The sequence below is a fragment of the Aythya fuligula genome, chromosome Z (assembly GCF_009819795.1).
Source record: "Aythya fuligula isolate bAytFul2 chromosome Z, bAytFul2.pri, whole genome shotgun sequence".
NCBI classification, from domain to species: domain Eukaryota; kingdom Metazoa; phylum Chordata; class Aves; order Anseriformes; family Anatidae; genus Aythya; species Aythya fuligula.
In genome coordinates this window covers 13,309,143-13,328,059 of record NC_045593.1, presented here as the reverse complement: position 1 = coordinate 13,328,059, position 18,917 = coordinate 13,309,143, and the positions used below count along the sequence as shown (strand labels likewise).

The following is an 18,917-nucleotide window of genomic DNA, read 5'->3' as shown; positions in this document are numbered from 1 at the left end:
AACTGTGGTTTTATACAAAATCTCAAGTTGTCTTTCCCCAAGGTGGCACTAAGTACATTATCAGTGGACAAAAATTGGCGAAAGCCTATTTAAGCCAAGTATAGTAACAGCCGCCTGTGAGAAGGAAGAGAATGCAGTTAGAGACAAGGCAGTCCCTCATAAGTTGTGTCCTAGGAGGCTTTTAAAAACTGTATCAGACTCGGCCATTTTTCAGATGCTAGTTACAGCATCATATTCACTAAATGCTAATGCATAGGCTGCACTGCACAACTGTATTAAAAACAATGATTAAAACATATATATCACTCTCCACACAGAAATGGATAATCAACAAATGGAATGGTTTGCTAGCAGCTGAGTTATACAAGTTACCTCGGTGTCAGAGTCCAGCAGCTGTCAGATCAGAGCCAGCTCCAAAAGGGACCCAGAGCTGGCCAGAGTTGAGCCAGTCAGCGATGCTGGTTGGGCCTCTGTGGGAGTGGATTGAAGAAAGAGAAAACAAACAAACAAACAAACAAACAAAAAAAACCTGCTGATCTACATCTGCTGAGAGAGAGACCCAGCACTGCAGCCCCCCAGGTGAGTGCAGCAGGAGGTGCTCCAGGCACACAGCAGCAGTTCCCCTGTGGCCTGTGGAGAGGCCCCTGGTGGAGCAGGCTGTCCCCCTGCAGCCCATGGGTCCCACATGGAGCAGATCTCCACGCTGCAGCCCGTGGAGGAGCCCTGGTGGAGCAGGTGGATGTGGACTGGAGGAGGCTGCAGCACATGGAGAGCCCCCGCAGGAGCAGGCCCCAGGCCGGAGCTGCAGCCCATGGAGAGGAGCCCACGCAGGAGCAGGGGGTCTGGGGGGAGCTGCCGCCCACCCGTGGGGGACCCGTGCTGGAGCAGTTTGCTCCTGGGGGATGGACCCCATGGGACGAAGCCGTGTGGGAGCAGTGCTTGAAGAGCTGCTGGCTGAGGGATCCCATGTGGAGCAGGGGCAGAGAGTGACCGTGAAGGAGTGGTGGAGACAAAGCGCCAGGGACTGACAGCAGCCCTCATTCCCCATTCCTCTGGGCCACTCAGGGGGAGAAGGTGGAAGACAATGAATGGGGGAAGGTGCTTTTGGTTTCCTTTTGGTTTCTGACTGCTCTACCTTGTTAGTGGTGGGCAATAAATTACATTAAACTCCCTGTGCTGAGTCTGTGCTGCCTGTGATGATCACTGTTAAGTGATCTCCCCATCCTTATCTCAACCCTTGAGCCCTTTGCATCATATTTTCTCCCCCTTTCCCTTTGAGCTTGTGGTGGAGCTCAGCTACGTAGCAGGGTAAAACCACCATAAACATGTACTTTACTGTTTGGGGTGGTGCAGCACTCTCAGATACAAGTGAATACAAGTATCATACCTTACTGAGGGGTTGCAGGAGTAAGATGGTTCATCCGCCTTCTCAAAGAATACATCTCCAGGTACTAAAGAAAGAAGAAAATGCAAACATTTTAACATTGGAGGAGGAAAACTTAACTCCTGATACATGGCATCCCAAATCACTAAAACAAGCGTAGGGAGACAGTTCAAAGACCTCTTAACAACAGCAGCCCTACCTCTAAACTTCTCCTTTCTCTGAGACATGATGGAAAACAGTGCCTGGGCACAGCTGAACCTGCAAAGTCACAGCAGTATGAAAAAAGCACGCCTACACACAGGACTAGGAGCATCGAGACCCGTCTATCTCTTAACCCTGCTGCTCTCACATACTCAAGAGAAGTTTTCTTGTACTTGTACTTGTTTTCTTTCAGTATGATGACTTTTTTTTTTCTTACAGCCCAAGAGGAAAATTTTAGTAGGTCTTTCTCAGAGCAGAGCAAATGGATACTCTTTTTTTTCCCCTGCAAAGACACTCTAAATGAAATTTTAAAATACACTTTCAGAAATAACTCCAGTAGGTTTTTGTTCATAAAAGCTATATAGATCAAATAAATCAAAACCCTTTACAGCAACTCCTAAAATCATTGCATTGTTTTAGAAATAAATTTTAAAATATTTTTTCTCTGATGTCTTTGTAAAGGTTTCTAGATGAAATGTAAGTACATATACAAATCCCACCTGTTTTTTGTTTTAACTGCCTTACTATTACCTGAAATTTTTAGGATCAAAGCTCCATGAGCCTCTCTTTCAGGTTTGAAATAAAAGTTAATGCTTACGGTCAAACGCAAAGGGTTAAGATTCTCAACAAACCCCAAACTCCAGAAGCTGAAACTTTGGAATATAACAAGGCAGTTGGTAATTATTTTTTTCCTTCTTTTTTCAGCTTGCTCTTTTTCTGCTAGTTTTGTTTGGAATGCCTCATTTTTACCATGCTTTTTTTTTTTTTTTTTCTTTTCTTTTCTTTTTTTTTTTTTTTTTCTGTCTGACTTTTACCTGTTTAGATATAAGTCCTCCCCTTCATTTTCAGTCTGATATTCCTTTGAGAGGCTTCCTCTAGGCTCAGTTTTCCTATATAATTCTCTGCTACTGTCTTCCCATGAGTGCTGTAATTGCACACTCTTTTTCACAAAAGGCCTCTCTCTCCTCCTGCTAGCCAAGAAAACAGCGATTTTCTTTCTTATTGATCATCAGATTCTCCTGCAGATGTGACTTCCACAGGGCACTTTTCCAAGAAATTAATGATTCTCTGGGGAGTCTCTCCAGACCCATAACAATACCAGCACAACTATGTCCTGAGGGCAGGAAATGGGAAAGAACAAAAGTACATCAAAACCGAGTCAAATATATTAGAGGAAAACAGAGCAATTGGCAAGCATTTCCAATAAACAATATCATAGAATCATAGAATATCCTGAGTTGGAAGGGACCCACAAGGATCATCAAGTCTAAACCCTGGCTCCACACAGGACTACCCAAAAACCAAACCAAGTGTCTGAGAGCGTTGTCCAAACGCTTGAACTCCAGCAGCTCGGTGCCGTGACCACTGTCCTGGGGAGCCTGTCCCAGGGCCCGAGCACCCTCTGGGTGCAGACCCTTTCCCTAAGCCCCAGCCTGACCCTCCCCTGTCCCAGCTCCATGCCGTTCCCTCGGGTCCTGTCGCTGTCCCCAGAGAGCAGAGCTCAGCACCTGTCCTTCCATTTTTCCCCCCTCCCTCCAGATTATTTCCTTAAAGTTGGCAACAGTACTACATGCAACTCTTCTGAAATTTAGAAATTGTTTCACACACCTGTTTACAGATGTGTCTCTGTTGCACATCAAACATAGAAAAGCCCTTTCAACAGAGGAAGGACAGGCAGAGAATAAAAATAAAAGTTTCCTTGTAACAGCAATTTCCTCATTTGCTAGCATTCCTGGGAAGCAGAAAGAAAACATTTCTCATTTTCCCCAGGTTAAACATTAAATGTAATGATCCTGAACAGCAGTAACTGGGCCTGTATTTGGAAAGGCTTGCACAGAAACAGTACATTTAGTGTCCCATGCCTAACAAGCTTCACACAATCACCAATGACTCCAGTTAAGCATGGGAGAAGTACAGCCAGCCTGACAAACATGCTCTCTTTCATGTAATTTCCAAAGTAAGGGAATTTAATACAGCTTGGGTTTAGGATTGTTATTTCTGTTATTTTTAGTTTCTTGAAAGTGATCTTACTATGGGAAGCATTCAATAGGTTCTCAAATTGGTTGTTTGTTTCTCTAAGGAATAGAAAGATACAATTTCCCTTCCCTCTCTGGAGATAAAAAGGAAAGCTTTCAATGCCTGTGAAATAGCTCTCTCACACAGCAGTTCTCCATATAACAATATATTGGTTGATAGCCCAGACCTGAGAAAACTGTAGACGAAAGATTTAAAAGATTTTTTAGCCTCCCAAACTTATATTCTTAATGGTAAACGGCCAGGACACTAGGAGTGAAGACCAGTGGAAGGACAAAACTGCTTAGTGCTTTGCTTTCTTCAGCGATGACACCAAAAGAAGTTTTTGTGACTGAGACTTGAGGAAAAAATAAACACAAATTTCTCTCTTGTGCTATGTGGCACATCTTTTCAGAAAGATCTTAGGACTTAAGCCTTGTTTTTTGTTGTTTTGTTTTCGTAGTAGTAACTTGTCATTTCTATTTTATTGGATGCAAACCAATTCAGAGTTGCGATGCTGTGAACAGAAGCTCTTTTTGCAAAATGCAAAATGAAGACAAAATCTTCCCCAGCCATGAGTTTTCAAAGGTCATCAAGAGGAGAAGAATATGTCCCACTGGTAAGTGGACAGAGAGGGATGCAAGTCACCATCAGTTATTCTCTGACCAGACTAGAGCAGGTCCCTACATCCAGAACCTTGAACAGGTTCAGGAAGCTTCAGAAAGGTGCAGAAAGCTTCAGAAAGGTGCAGGAAGCTTCCTTTCGCCTTCCAGGCTGCTGACAGAAGAGGTTCCTTGTTTTAAAACATGCTATGTGCTGGCTCCTGGTGTAAGGAATCAGGTATTCACTTTAACAAGCCTGGCATTCACAGTTTCCAGACATTCAGTGAAGACCATTCTGTGCACTTAAATGCTTCATCAGAAGCACTTAAATGCTTGTTGATGCTTTTGTGATGGAGATGGGCTACTTTGAAACACAAGATGCAGCCACATCTCCAATATTCTGCTGACAAAAATTTAGAATTTCCTTAAAATCCTTAATGCAGGGCAGGTGGTTACGCTGGTCTTCCTGACAAATGAAGGGCAAGAAAAATTCTCTTCAAGAGGAAGACTGTAGTGTCTCTGCAGCAAAGAGTGCTGCCTGGCATTAAAAATCTTTATCTGTAAATGAATTCTCTTGAGAGCCAGTTGAAGCAATTTATTTATTTATTTATTTTTCCCTGAGCAATGCTGATGTAATTGGATTTCTCTCTGGTATCCCATGAGCAAAGGGAGGTACAGACTTCACAGGAGCATAACACAATGCTTAGATGAACGGGAACACTTCTTTCTCTTCTGACACATAGCAGGAAAACTAGCAAGTAAGTTTTGAAAGACACCTAAAAGGCTTTGCAGAGCTAATATACTGCCTCTGGCTAAAAAAAAGAGAAAGAAAAACTGGAACACTTCTGACAAAGCCACCAGCAGCAACAGCATTGCTGTGAGAACAAGCATCCCTCTGGTCCTACTAGAAAAATTAACAGAGGTGTCGTGCATCTGTGAGAAGAAGAGCAGACGGATACCCACGTGGCACCTTGCATTCAGCTGGTGCTGGGACTGGAAGGGGTAGCTCTGAATTCTACTATGTTCTTTGAAAGTGGCATCTACGGTAAGAGATCAGCTCCGAGTGTCTGCTGGATGGAGATGCAGAGAAAGAAGGGAAGAGCAAAGATTGTTACTAGCACACAGTCCTGTGCTCTTGAGAGAATTTCTCTGCTAACCAAAAGGCTTCGCACATAAAACACGCAGAGCGTGTTTTGAAACAGATCAGTTGCAGCAAGATGGAAGTACCAATTAAATGAGAAAATACATAGCAAAATAAATAGAGGAGCAAAAATTAAGAAGTAGAGTGCATGTAATTTCTTGCATACTATTTAGAAGAATCTGATAGAAATAAATGAGAAATGGAAGAAAAGTCTCTTAAAAAGAACAGTTGAGGTTCAAGTGGATTGACTTTTAGAGATGTACAAGTGACACAAGCTACAGCAGTTTTCCTAAAGCACAGTAACATTTTTTTTGAGTTCCACCCAAAGAAACCTGAATGCATTTTACTGATCTAGTATTGAATCATTCACATTTGACTCCCAGATATGGAAGCTTGACAGCTTTAAGCATAAGATGATTTTCTTGAGTTAAATCACTTAAAAGGGCTTAGAAAATTTAACGTAGATCTCCTTCTTATACAAATAACTGCTTGAACCTATTTTTTCAATATATTGTACTTTATTACTGTGCATGCAACATCTTAAATGTTATGATCTTTGGTTTCTTTGGGTGTTGCAGCCAGAAAGTTTAAAAAATAAAGGGTGGAGGTCACTGAAACCAACACCCACAACCAACCAAAAGCCTTCAAGGATATAAGAGAATCAAAATAGGAAGAGAAAAAGGACAAAGATACACAAACTAGAAGATTATAGTTTGATAATCATTAGTCCTTAATGTGGAATCTTTCTTACCTATCAAAGGTCAGTAATAAAATGGTACTTACCTGTTGTTGGCTGTTTTTAGATATACATCTTCATATTTTATTTTGCAGAAGTCTGCCTCTTTGTCAAAGTTTTGGCTGTGGTACTAAAACTGAGGGACTACTAAAGAAATGTCAATTTATGTGAAAAGACAGCCTAAGATATATAGGGCTGGCATATATGCTCTAGTTCCAAAAACACTGTCATAGCAAAAAAAGAGAAGTAGGTATCTTTCATGAGGAACATACAAGGAAAGTTAAATGGATATTGTGCTTCTTTTCTCCTCAAAGTCATGCTCATACCTTCTGAAGATGGAACAGGAAGTGTTCAGGTGTGATCAGCAAGATCATACACGGGATTCAAAACAATCAAAAAAATGGTACTTGGCACTGCAATAGGTACAGAAGATGAAGTCTGACTACAATTTGTAATAAAAAAAGGGGGGGGAGAGGGAGAGAGAGAAAGAAAAGGAACATAGCACAGCTTTATGTAAGGCATCAGCAAATTAATCTGATCCTCTGCCGAAATATCTTCAAATAAGATAAAATCACAGAATAGTTTTTCTGATGCATAAAGATGCAAGAAATAGAAGGAAGGTAGGTTTGCAAAATACTCAGAGTTAAAAAAGATCTTTTAGAAGAAACACATGACTTGTGATGGTCAGCTATCTGCACCCATGGAGATATTCAATACGACACTTAAGAAGTGGCCTGCTCAAGTGGGTTTCTTAGGCATCATTTAAAACTGAAGCCAGGAAAAATGACTGCCAGCCATGGAGCAACCAGAAGTAGTCATAAGTGGCCAAGCAAAAGGAGGGTACACAGAAGGCTCTACATGCCAGTACCATGGCTGGTCTGGCTGTGATGAGATGGAAAGGAATCCTCCCTCAAGTACAGCAGTACCATCAAAAGAAAGTTGATTTCTAGATCAGGAAATAATATACCCTATTTCTTGTAGTATTTTAGCTTTAAAATAACACCTTTACTGGAGAATGTAGCGCGTACACCTTCTGGAGGAATAAATTATATAAGGAATACATTTATGATTTTCCAGAAACCTGTAAAAATTAATCAAACACATGATATAACATATAATCAAAACACCACAGATGTAGATTTTGATAAACTAATTTCTAAAATAATTTGGGGCTAAAATTCTGAGTTTTACAACCTGCAACTGTGCAGGTGAGAATTGTATATAAAAAAAAATAAACATGTAACAGCTGTTACATTGCTAGAAAATGTGCATTTTTTCCTAACCAGCACATTCGGGCAGCAACTAAAAAGAATTGATGAAGGGTGATCAAAATCACAGAGAACTTGGTGTTACATGAATCTGAACTGCAGATTTGTACTTGGAAATGAAGCATCCCTGTTCAGAACTGCAGGGATACATCAGACAGGTTATGTTCGAGGCTGACCTTGAACCTGAAAATCCATCTCCATGCAGAAGTATTCAGAATGAAAAAAAGTTTTCTCATGAATCTGAAACAAATAGCTTTTCTCAAGGAATCATTACACAGTGTTTGCCTGTGTTCACAGCACAGGTAGTTGAACCTGGAAGCACAAATCCATTGAACTTCTCATCCACGCACATGCTGCTGGCTTGTAGGAATTTAAGTGCAATTCAGGTTCTGTATTACTCTGTATTAGCATAAACTGTAGCAAGAGAACTAAACAAGTAAAATGTTTCTTTCTGTAGAAAATAAATGTTTCCTTCCATAGAAAGAAGGCTGCAGTACAAAGGAAGTGTAAGTCTTCAGGCTGTGGTAGAGAAAAAAAAATGAGGAAGAAACAGATGATTCCCTGCATGGTCTCTCAAAAATGAATTCTGTAACTTTCTGTGTTGTAAAGAGCATTGCCAGAAAGGAGTAGGTAAAACAAATTGAGAAGCTGTTTTGGGTGACAGGAAATGAGGAGTGCATTGCAAATGAGCTGATTCACGTTCAATAATAATGATAATGAAAGGATGATTGGAGGAAGGGGGGAACAAAATTCTTATCCAGAAATGGCAGCTGAAGAATTGCCCCATTTGATGTGGTTTAGTGCTCAGGAGTACCATTTCCAAAAGATGTTACACTGCAAAAGCAGAGGTGTTACCCTTCAGTAGTCAGCCTGCTGGCGGGGTGGTGGGCTGAGATCAGCTGCATCACCACCACAGCATTTAGGCACCAGGATCTTTGTCTTCAAAACAACAACAAAAAAATGAGCCTTTCAACACAGCTTCGCTAAGTACAGTTATGCAGAAAAGCTCAATGAAAACAAAAAGTCTCTTTAAATAGTCACTGAAAGACTGGGAAGTACTTGCCCCTCTGTGTCACAGACAGTAACGGGGGCAACTCTGGTGTTGTAGATCCCCTGGCCTGGAGAGATGATTGCTAACATGGATGCTGCTGGCTTGTACACCCACTAAGACGGTGTGTGTTTGCCTGAGCTCGTGCTGTTCCCCACAGGATCCAGTTTCCCCTTCAATCCCCCCAGAACTAACCCACAGGCTAAGGGTTTTTGTGGATGTTTGAGAGAAACATTTCACAGCTCAGTGTGTAATTACTTGAATGCCAACGACGACTATCCCTTCCTAATACAACTCCAAAACCAAGTGGGAAAGAGCACGTCTGAATCATGTAGGAATTAGGAACAATGTAGATGTGTCTGATGGACTGAAAAAAGAATGGCAAGAATTCTCTCAGAACACAAAAATAGTTTCCTGATGCGCCCTAGGCATAATCTGAGCATTATGAGCACAGTGAGGAAGGGATTGATGAAGTGTATGTGCATTTCATGATAAAGACTTGCAAATGTCATCGTGCAAGGGTCCAAACTGAACTTTTAAAACATTTATTTTAAATAAATGAAATATGAAAATACTATGAATTTATTTGCATATAACAGTAACACTTTAATATTAAGCCAAGGAACCATGAAATCTAAAAACTCACCACTTACATTAGGAACTCACTTACCCATTACAACGCAGTACTTTAATGACAAATTGGAGGGGTTTGGAGACGCTTGCACGATTTTGGTGCGGCTCCTCGGTCAGCGGGAGCCAGCTAAGCTACAGGACTTGTGCCTGGAGCCCTATTTCTAGCACACAAGACTCAGGAGCATTCAGTCAACTCCCTTGATACCTGTGTGGGGCTTGGAGTTAAAAATCTATTAGCGTTACAGCAAGGATCAATGGGACCGATCCATTAATTAACCTGAATGTTAACGCTTGCTGATTAGGCCGCTGTTTAACTAGCACCAGACAAGTCAGACTCGATTACAAACTTTTTCTCACGAGCCACAAATACATTTAGGAACTATTGCAGTGCTACAAGGTATTTAACGTTATAACTAATGTTCAGCACAACCAAATCAACCAAATTATACTACATTAACAATGTTCTCACTAGCAACATCACAACAGCAAGACAAATGCTAAGGTTTGACTCAGATTTTGAAATTGTGAATAACTTTTTAATGGCCACACCTCTCTACAATACTTATGCTGAGCACTGCCCTTTATACATCAGTCCCAGATAGAAGCAACCTCAAAAAAATACAAAAGGGCATTACTGAATCATTTAAAAAAATACTTATTTGTAATTAAAGTTTTGTCAAAAACTATTGTGATCTTTTATAGCTGCAGATAATGAAAATATTCAAGAATTTTTCTGGAATTTTACAGTACTGAGGTGGAAGATTAAAAATAACTATCTTTCTTATTTAGATTGTGGAAGTATCCATGCTTTCTTAAAAGTACAATATGGCTGGTGTTAATTCTAAAAGCTTGATAATATCCCTTTGTTATGCAAGCTACCACAACAAGGTTGCTTGTACAGTACTTGTATGCAAAGGGAGAAATCGGGAAGAATAAAAAATTCAGTAATTGTTATGTATGTAAAAATCTATAGCCATACAGTTAAAAAATACTACAAAGCTATGTTAAAACAAAGGAGTAAAATCCTGTTATTGTATCAATTACTGCACTGCAGCACTTCCCTCCCCCAGCCCACTTTTTTTTTTTTTTTTTTTTTTTTTTAATTAAAGTTAAAAAACCCTTATCTTGGTACATGATGTTGCCAGTAACATGGTTCGTGTTGGTCAGCCCATGGCTGCAGCTCAGAGGCTGAGCGCGGCACTGATTTCAGCTGCAGCCTGGGGCTGTTCTGTGCTGCTGAAAACCATCAGCCCGCATTACACACAGTGATTTGCTTCCCCAAAACTAACCCTGCTGCCTTTTTCTTTCATGGCAAGAAATCTGAATGCTTGTGGTAGGCAAAACAACACTAAGTCTTATTACGGATAGTACAGAAGGGGAAATTCAACTCTTAACTAGTGAGAATCTTATTTATTTAATTATCTGTAATTAGTTTTATAAGTCTGTATTATATTATAGTCAACAGATCCCATCAAGGAGCATATATGCCCTTTGGCATACCACACAATATCGTAATAGTCCAAATCCTCTCAACTAAGACAATTTTAGACAATTAATTATAATTTTTCTTATAATTTTAGTCTAATAAATACCAAACAAAGTGATAAAAATAATAATAAAAAAACCCAAACACACACACACACAACTCTTTGCTATTGGGAAAGCAACATTATCAGGAAAAAATGGTTTATGAACACAGAAATGTTTGTAATACCTATTAAAAATATGATGCTTTAATACAAATAGCATCAGAAATGTCTAACAGGCTAGTGATATAGCTTCATTTGAGATTGTATTTCTATGTGAAATTCTTGTTTTTATAATTTGGGAGTTTTCCCTTGCAAAGTATTTTCACCTTTCTACTAATAACTTGTGACAAGTCAAACAACCCCGCTATTTTCAAAGTGAATACATGAAATTCCCACTATAAAAGCTGCTCCTGGTCCTGAGAAATACAGTGTTTAATTTGCTACAAAAATGCTCTACACCCAGAGCTGCAGGGGTGATTTCTACTTTTTCTACTTCTCCCTATTTTATCAATTCTTATCTTAGCCTGAGATGTGCCTTTTGTACAGTGAAGAAAACATCAATAGTGAAGACAAAAAGGTGTTAAAATATTTCTGTTCAGAAAAATTCCAGTGGTGAAACAGCAAAAAGGCATTTCCCATAGGAACAATTACTAACTAGATTCTGAGGAGTTATTAATCATTTCAGTTTAATGTTATTTCTGTACACAAGAATATTTTGGGATACTGTTACTATTCCTCACAAATTGAATAACATATTAGAGTTCTGCATGCTAGTTTCTTAAAAGCAATGTCCTACCATAAATTAAGTTTGTAATAGAAAATAAACATAAAGAAAGATTTACTTATTGAGGAACATCTGTTTTAGATAAATACATTTGAAAACACAGCAGGGTTTAATACTCCCTTAGAAAGTTAGATGTTTTAGATTTTTTGTTTGCAAATCTGCTGCTTTTGTTGCTATCTAGAAAGTCAAACTGCTTATGAAAGGCTTGTGGCAATACAATCGAAGCTAATGCTTCTGAAAGCTTTCAATAGCATTTTTTCAATTTACAAAATGTGAAAACATCTTTCAATTAGTAAAAAAAATAGTCTAATATACAAACATTTTTTAAAAAAATTCATTTGTGAAGGAATGTAGCATAATGACTCAGATTCATACCCATTCACTCCTCAGATACTGGTAGCTATCTCCTTTTGACAAGAACCTCTACATATTAACCCAGAGAAATGCATACATGGCCAGTTAGCCCAAGCAGAATAGTCATTCAGATTTCCCAAAATTTAAACTATCATAAATTACCATTTGGACAGCATTAGAAAGAAATTGAAGCATACAAGGAATAAACTATAGTTTCTTTTTATATCAAAATGTACTCTTGAAAATGTGTTTGGCACAGTGCTAAATCATATAGTTAATACTAAATATTGCAGGATACAATAAAACCCTGGAGTTAACTTGTGTTTACACCCTTTAAGGGATAAAAATAAAAAGATACCAATTATTCAGAAGTCAGCCTATACAAACTGTATAAACAATATCTTATGTCTTGTTTTGAAAACCACTGATATAGTAAATTTTACATAAAAGACTGCAAAATAATATAAATGGATTTAAACAGATCTTTACAATAAGAAATTCAAATGGAAACAGACAAGTAACAAAGAGAAGTAAAAAAATTTATTGCAGTATTTGTTCCACCAGATTTGCTGGGGATCCCTTTTCTTGTATTATTTCAGGGTGACCTAATACATCAAAATCTACATTTACAAAAACTCCTCCTGCAGATAGGTCATAGATACTGCATGCTTTTTTTTTTTTTTTTTTTTTTTTTCCTCTTTTTTCTTCAACAGAATAAATTATATATCCAGGAGATTCTGCCATTTTACAGCCTGGAAAAAACAATGCTTCCCTGGAAACTGGGCTAAGCTAAAGAAAGCCATCCGCTGCTAGGTTAAACTCCAAGAACACTTTATTAAGAACATTAACAGACTAATTTCCAACATTCACTTGTTTATTTTTTTTAAACAGAAAGTTTTTTTCAAGATATAAACAATTTTTGTTAAACTATAATACAGTGGGAGTAAAAATGAACTGAGAAGTTTCTGCTGCACAACAGCGAAGGAAGCTCCCACAAAAATGTTTACCAAACATTTCCTTCTTTTTTCCTGCGTCCCAGGTTCCATTCTTACTCTTCATTTAACTGATTTTTTTTTTTTTTTTTGCCAGAAAGTTGATATTTCAAGTTTTTCTGTTATTTCAATTCCTGTAAATTTGGCTGCATGTACAAATTCATTAGCTGGAAGTTCCATCCTTGGCGGCATACAGCGATCGTAAAGTCTGAACAACTTTATTAGTCAGCTTATTAGCACTCGTTAGAGCAATTTTTTTGTAAATAATGTCTGACTCTTTAATAGTGTCTACCCAAGGCACCAGTTTGCGGCCATCACGGCGCTTAGCCTCAGTCCAGGAGCCACTGTAGGAGCCTGCCATCCACTGAACACTGAAGCCATTGCTGGTTTTCTGTACTACTCTTGCAATTTGTGGTCGGTCTTTGTACTTTGGACAGCAAATAGCGATGACATCCATGACATCAACACTTTCATTCATCTGTGAAGCCAACTCCGTAGAGTCTGAATTTCGTTTTGACCTTCTCAATGACTAAAACATTGGGGGGAAAAAAGACCAAGTGTTACACAAAAGAACTTTAGTGAAATTATTGCTTTTATTGCTTTTAATCCCTTGACGCCGGGAGTTGGGATTTCCCGGCACACATTCCATTGCCGGCAATGAGACGCACCGCGACCGCCAGCGCCAAGGGGTTAACATATCCTTGTAAAACCACATACTCTTAATTTGTACCCGTGTCTTTATCTCTTATTGATATATAAAATTATATATACACATGAATCATAAAGCTACATAAAAACTTGGCAACAATAAAAAGGATAACACACAGTACATTCCAAAGGAAAATTAATAACTTTTTATACTGGATAAATCTCATTTTCTAGTTTGTTTTTTTTTTTTTATTGTCTTTTCTGTTAAACTTTCTACAAAAGTTGTATAAACGGTTAAGTAGAGAATCTCTATCTACAAAATGCTTTCTTTCATGTGGATTACATTACTTGGTGTACATTTAATATAATAGACTGACATTTATAAGCACATAAAAATCATTTTACGTAATACGCTGCGAAATACGTTGACTCCTCCTCCGCCTCACCCCTGAAGTGCCTCCTCCTCTATCCTCCCCATCACTTTCATCGTCCTCTGTCTCAGCTGCATTGTTTTTAGGGCTGCCTCCTCCAAGCAGCGAGGTAATTGCTTTGTTCCGAGCATTTGTGCTAGCTGACACCTCTCCATCTTCTTCTTCTTCATCAGGATCCAAATGTTCCATAAGGAGCTTGAACTAAAAAACCAAACCAAACCAAAAAAAAAAAAAAGAACAAATCACAAAACAGATCAGTCCATATTGTAACTTTCAAAATAAACATTTATATGACACTATAATAATAAAAAACGAAAGATAAAGAAACACAGTAAAATGAATGGCAGACAACTTGAACAATTCACATATCTTGTTCTACGTACTTTCCTCTCATTTTCTACTATATTTCTAAAGCTTTCTCTATTCCATAGTTTGAAAGTTTTCTCCAGTTTTTTTTTTTTTTAAAGAATTGCCAAAAAAAAAGTAAAAAAGAATAAAAAGAAAAACTAAATCCAGTAGATCTAGTCTATGGCCCTCTGATGGAAGTAGGCAGGATTAAAGGGAACAAATTATGAAGGAAAGGTATACAGAATGGATGCCAAAAATTAGAAAATATTTTGTAAAGATGAATATCCTTTACTTGAAATTATTTTTGTTGTGTTTACATTTATTACAAGACTTTGAAAGATAATCCTGCTAGATATCCCAAAAGGAAGTTGTGAATTATCAAAATATTGAATACCAGGAACACAGCATTTTGAAATCCTCATTTGATTTGTTGAGCATCTGCTTTCAAGTTTGTCTTGTGTTAATTTTTAGAAGAGTTTTAGATATGCTGCAGCAATTTTACTTACATCTAAGTACTGTTTTACTATACTCCTCTTCACTTCTTCAGTGATCTTGGAATTAGCCATATCGCTCCGCAGAAAATCCAGAGTTTGTTTTGGATGGAAATGCACTCCTGTCTTCCTGTTTATAGTTTTATCATAAACTTTTGCAGATTCAGATGGAGAATATTTCTGAATTTTACTGTTTATGCAAAACAAGAGAGAAGAGCTTGTTCAAGGATTTCACTGAAATAATCACCATTTCAAGGAAAAGCTTTTAAAATATTCAATATAAGCAGTCGTATTTTCATCATTTCATATACAATAGACATCCTGATAAGAAAATCACTGCTTTTTCTAACTCAAAGTTTGTTTCATTGCATTTAACATCTTTCATTTATGTTTTTTCTGTTATACAAATATGTTGTTTAAAACAACTAGTTACAATCATTAAAGCAAAACAAAACATGGCCAAACTTAATCCTTACAATGAACTCATGAGATGACAAGATAAGACTATAAGTATCTTTACCTGTCAGAGAATCCACAGAGGTTCTTTAAATGCTGTTTCAGCATCAAAAGTAGTAATATGCCTTGGGAGACATTTGCAAATTCAATTAAAGGAGCTGAATTTTCCGGTAAACATTTCATCACAGCATTTATATCGTTTTCTTCATCAGAATCTGAATCAGAATCTACTCTTTTCCGTAACCTCCGAGGTTTAGAAGCTTCCTCTTCACTTTCACTCTCACTACCACTGTTACTGTCACTCTCAGTCTCCTCATCTGATAAAGGCTTTCTTTCCTTCTTTTTGTCTTTCACCATAGACTGTGAGAGAGAGAAATTAATACACATTCCAAAATTAGCGTAAAATAGCATCGTGCATATTTCTAAAACACCTTTCCAAAATCATCATTGGCTGAAATCAGCAAGAATTCCATGAACATTATTATTAATTCATAACTAAATATTCTAAGATTGGAATTATTTATGGCAAAAAGGTGCTCAATTCCCCCCATATCTCCTCCATAAAAAAACTCATACAAAGACCACATTTTTTGCAAAGTGGGTAAAACAGAAGTAAGTGAAGCAACAAGCACTCCACAGCAGTCTTAAAAGACTACTCAAGTTTGTTAGTGCCAGAAAAAGGCCTTTGAAGGCTCTCTACTTTGCCATTATAATCAATTGGTATGAAAATTCCATTTTCTGTCACCTGGATATCATTTGTGTGCATTACATATGTATTTTGGTACAGACTAGTCCCAGCTGTTTTTTCACCTCTGCTAAAATTCTGTGATATTACCTACTGCTGACCAGGAAGACTCCAAACACATACACAGAGTTACTAATAATCAGTTCCACTACTTATAGAGCTGCAGAATTTCACACTTGTATTATCACTGCATCTACAATGATCTTCCATAACACAGAACTTTAAGATGTTCCAGTCAGGATCTCATCCTCACTATGTAGGGTGCTACACAATGGTGCCCAATCTGAAGAATGTACTGTCTTTTTCTAGCAGATTAAAAATCAGCTTTGTTGGGGATGAGAACTCAAAGCAGTGTACTTTGCAGGCATCAACACCAACTTGTACTTAGTAATCAGACTGCAAATTCTTGAAGTGGATTTGCTTCCTAACAGCTTTAACCTTTAACAGTAAATGTTGACAAGGAAGTAGAGATGCTGAAGTCTCTGAGAAATAGAGGCCTTCTTCTTAAAGTGTTATGCATTGCCATAACAACAGATACTACAGCATGAATGGGGCTCTTATATACCACCTTATGAAATCAAATATATACGCTTGTCTTGAAGTAAACAATGTAAAGGTGACACACATGAAAATGCCGGCAGCTACTTGACAACAGAAGAAGTTAAACAGCAAACTGGATTATTATTAAAACAACCACAATAAATAGGTATTTAATGATGATTCCAGGTTCGTGTATTTCTGGGTTCAGGATTTTTTTTTATTATTCAGAAATACTAGGGAATGATGGTTTTTTAGCGTTAGTATCGTAAAATTCTGCATTCTTTGTTAATAACGTAAGCAGCAATGTAAGGAATATTTTTAATTAACATCTTCCAGATCCAGGCCAGAACAGAAAAGTGTTGTTTGTTTTTTAACTACTAGTTACAAAGTAATGCTGCTTGTCTATGTCATAATAATAGTACTGATGTCATTGAGAAATTGACCAGAGCATAGAAAAGCTTATGTTGCCACTGCAACAAATATATTAAAATGTAAAGGCACATACCTCTTTAAATGACTGTAGTAGGTTGCTACCAGAAACTGATAGTGTAATATCTATATGATGCATTATAAACAGTGGCTCTTCTTGTGTTTGATAAGGAAAACAGGCTAGATTGTCTGCTATGTACAAGAGCATATTCACCTCTGTTTTCTGGAATTAAAGAAAAAATTATGTAAGTGTACATATAAATATACATACATTAGATTATAAATATAAATACATTAGATTTATACACTTCTCCTGTGTTCTTAACAGTCTGGAGCAAAAAACATTATCACCAATTTTATTCTAGATATACCTCACAGCACTCTAAAGACCACTTCCAAGATTTAGCCATACCTGAAGATACGTAATTTTTGATCAATCCAAACTGGGTATAGAAAGATATAGAATGATGCAACAGTAACAAATGTGTTCTACTATATAGGTAAATAGCACATATTACAAAGCAAATCAAAACACAGTAAGGAAATACTGTTATCAAAAATTATATAATGAAAATACACTGTGAAAAGAGAATTAAGGCTTGTAATTCTGTATTTGTTTTTGTTTTTTTTTTTTTTTAGGTGAAGGAAAGTTGATGCTTACTGCGGTATCATCAAAGAGGTTGAGTAAAGAAATTAAAAATGCTCGTCTGTGTTGACGGTTCCCCCGAATCATTGAGTAGAGGTGTGAACACAATGCACTGGATGATTCATCATGTCTAAAACCTCTTACAGGATCCTTTGGACAGGTATTGATTGCCTGTTGTACCTGGTAAGACATCTTCATACCAGCCACTGCTTTCATCTGAAATGGAAAAGTATTTATTTTATTTAAACAATTGCTTTCAAGCAGTAAAACTGAAATGTACAAAATTTTTTTTGCAGAGGGCAATAAAATAAATGCCTGTTAACAGCAACCAGTAACACATCTCCTAGCTTATTTCCTTGTAAGTGGTGCTCGTCTAAGTTTATCATTCCAACGTGCACTACAATGGTACTCCCTTTTGAGCCGGCAAACACTAAATCAGCATTTGTAGAAGAGATCAAAATGTCTTGCAATCTTTCACCATTCATTCTATGTCAGAACCATACAGCTAGTCTGTTTCCCAACTGCAGCCGGTTATTCCTATATAAATTACTTTCAAAAATACTGAAATGTTCATACATGAAGAGAATCTTTTACCAACTACATACGGCTGTAGTGAAACCAATACTGAGTTCATATTAGTGCAAATGAACTGAAAGAAAATAAGGTGTTTTTTGCATATATGACAGAATTTTCATCTGATTTTACTTGTTTCAAGGCTGCTGTTCTAGTTTCAGAACAGACTGAGTTTTTAGGTAGACTGCATATCCAACTACCCACATAACATCTCTGCTTCTTTTCATCCTAGTTACCTTCTCATGTATACATTGTCTCAAATCTGAGCTGCCTGCAGAACACATCTCCTCTGCTAGTCTTCACCTATTAGGTATGTGCTTGTATACCATGAACAGTACAATGTCCCCATCTCAGTGGAATACAAGCAGATTTGGGAACTTCCATAATTAGTACATACACTGAACCAAGAATGTGATCTTCCGAAGTAAGGTAAGCATTCTGCAGTTTCACTTCTTAAGCAGAACTAATGGCACTAGGCCATAACTCCCCAAGTCCTCACTTAACTTTCATATTTTCCTTTAGCAAGATCCCCCAGTTCTAAACACCTTCCTATGCTCCTTCTGTTCAGATTACAATTCATAAAGGCTCAACATCCTAAAATTCTAATGCATGTACACTAAGGATCCCTACTGTGAACAAGGAGTTCTCTTCCTTAATCTGCTGATAAAGGTAAGCAGCTGCTGAACATGAAACAGATGTCCTTATCTTTTACTAAATAAATACTCTTATGTACTATCCAATGTGGATAACATTGTGACTTATAAATTAAAGAAAATTTTAGACTAGAAGAGATGCTTCAAATGATTATATACTATTACATCCTTTATGTTTCTAATAAGAGAAACCTGTGAGTAGGGGAAAGAGTTGGGATCTTCTTTATAACTGCTTATCGCTATTGCTTATTTGTTACATTATATTCTTTTTC

At 37.5% G+C, this 18,917-nt stretch overlaps 1 protein-coding gene across 4 annotated transcripts in view; it reads right to left on the bottom strand.

Annotated features, from left to right (window-relative positions):
• Positions 1-12,211: 12,211 nt before the first annotated feature.
• The window catches only part of NIPBL (NIPBL cohesin loading factor), a 161,514-nt gene continuing 154,808 nt past the window's right edge, over positions 12,212-18,917 (bottom strand). For 3 of the 4 annotated variants that reach the window (XM_032205487.1, XM_032205490.1, XM_032205488.1), the window contains 6 exons: positions 17,435-17,635; positions 16,850-16,996; positions 15,124-15,419; positions 14,619-14,793; positions 13,780-13,965; positions 12,212-13,214 (listed from right to left, as the gene is read on the bottom strand). In XM_032205487.1, the coding sequence (XP_032061378.1) occupies positions 12,849-13,214; positions 13,780-13,965; positions 14,619-14,793; positions 15,124-15,419; positions 16,850-16,996; positions 17,435-17,635 (1,371 nt within the window). In that variant the 3' untranslated portion in view covers positions 12,212-12,848. Of the gene's footprint in view, positions 13,215-13,738; positions 13,966-14,618; positions 14,794-15,123; positions 15,420-16,849; positions 16,997-17,434; positions 17,636-18,917 lie in introns of all 4 variants that reach the window. The other variant, XM_032205489.1, reaches the window with a different exon arrangement.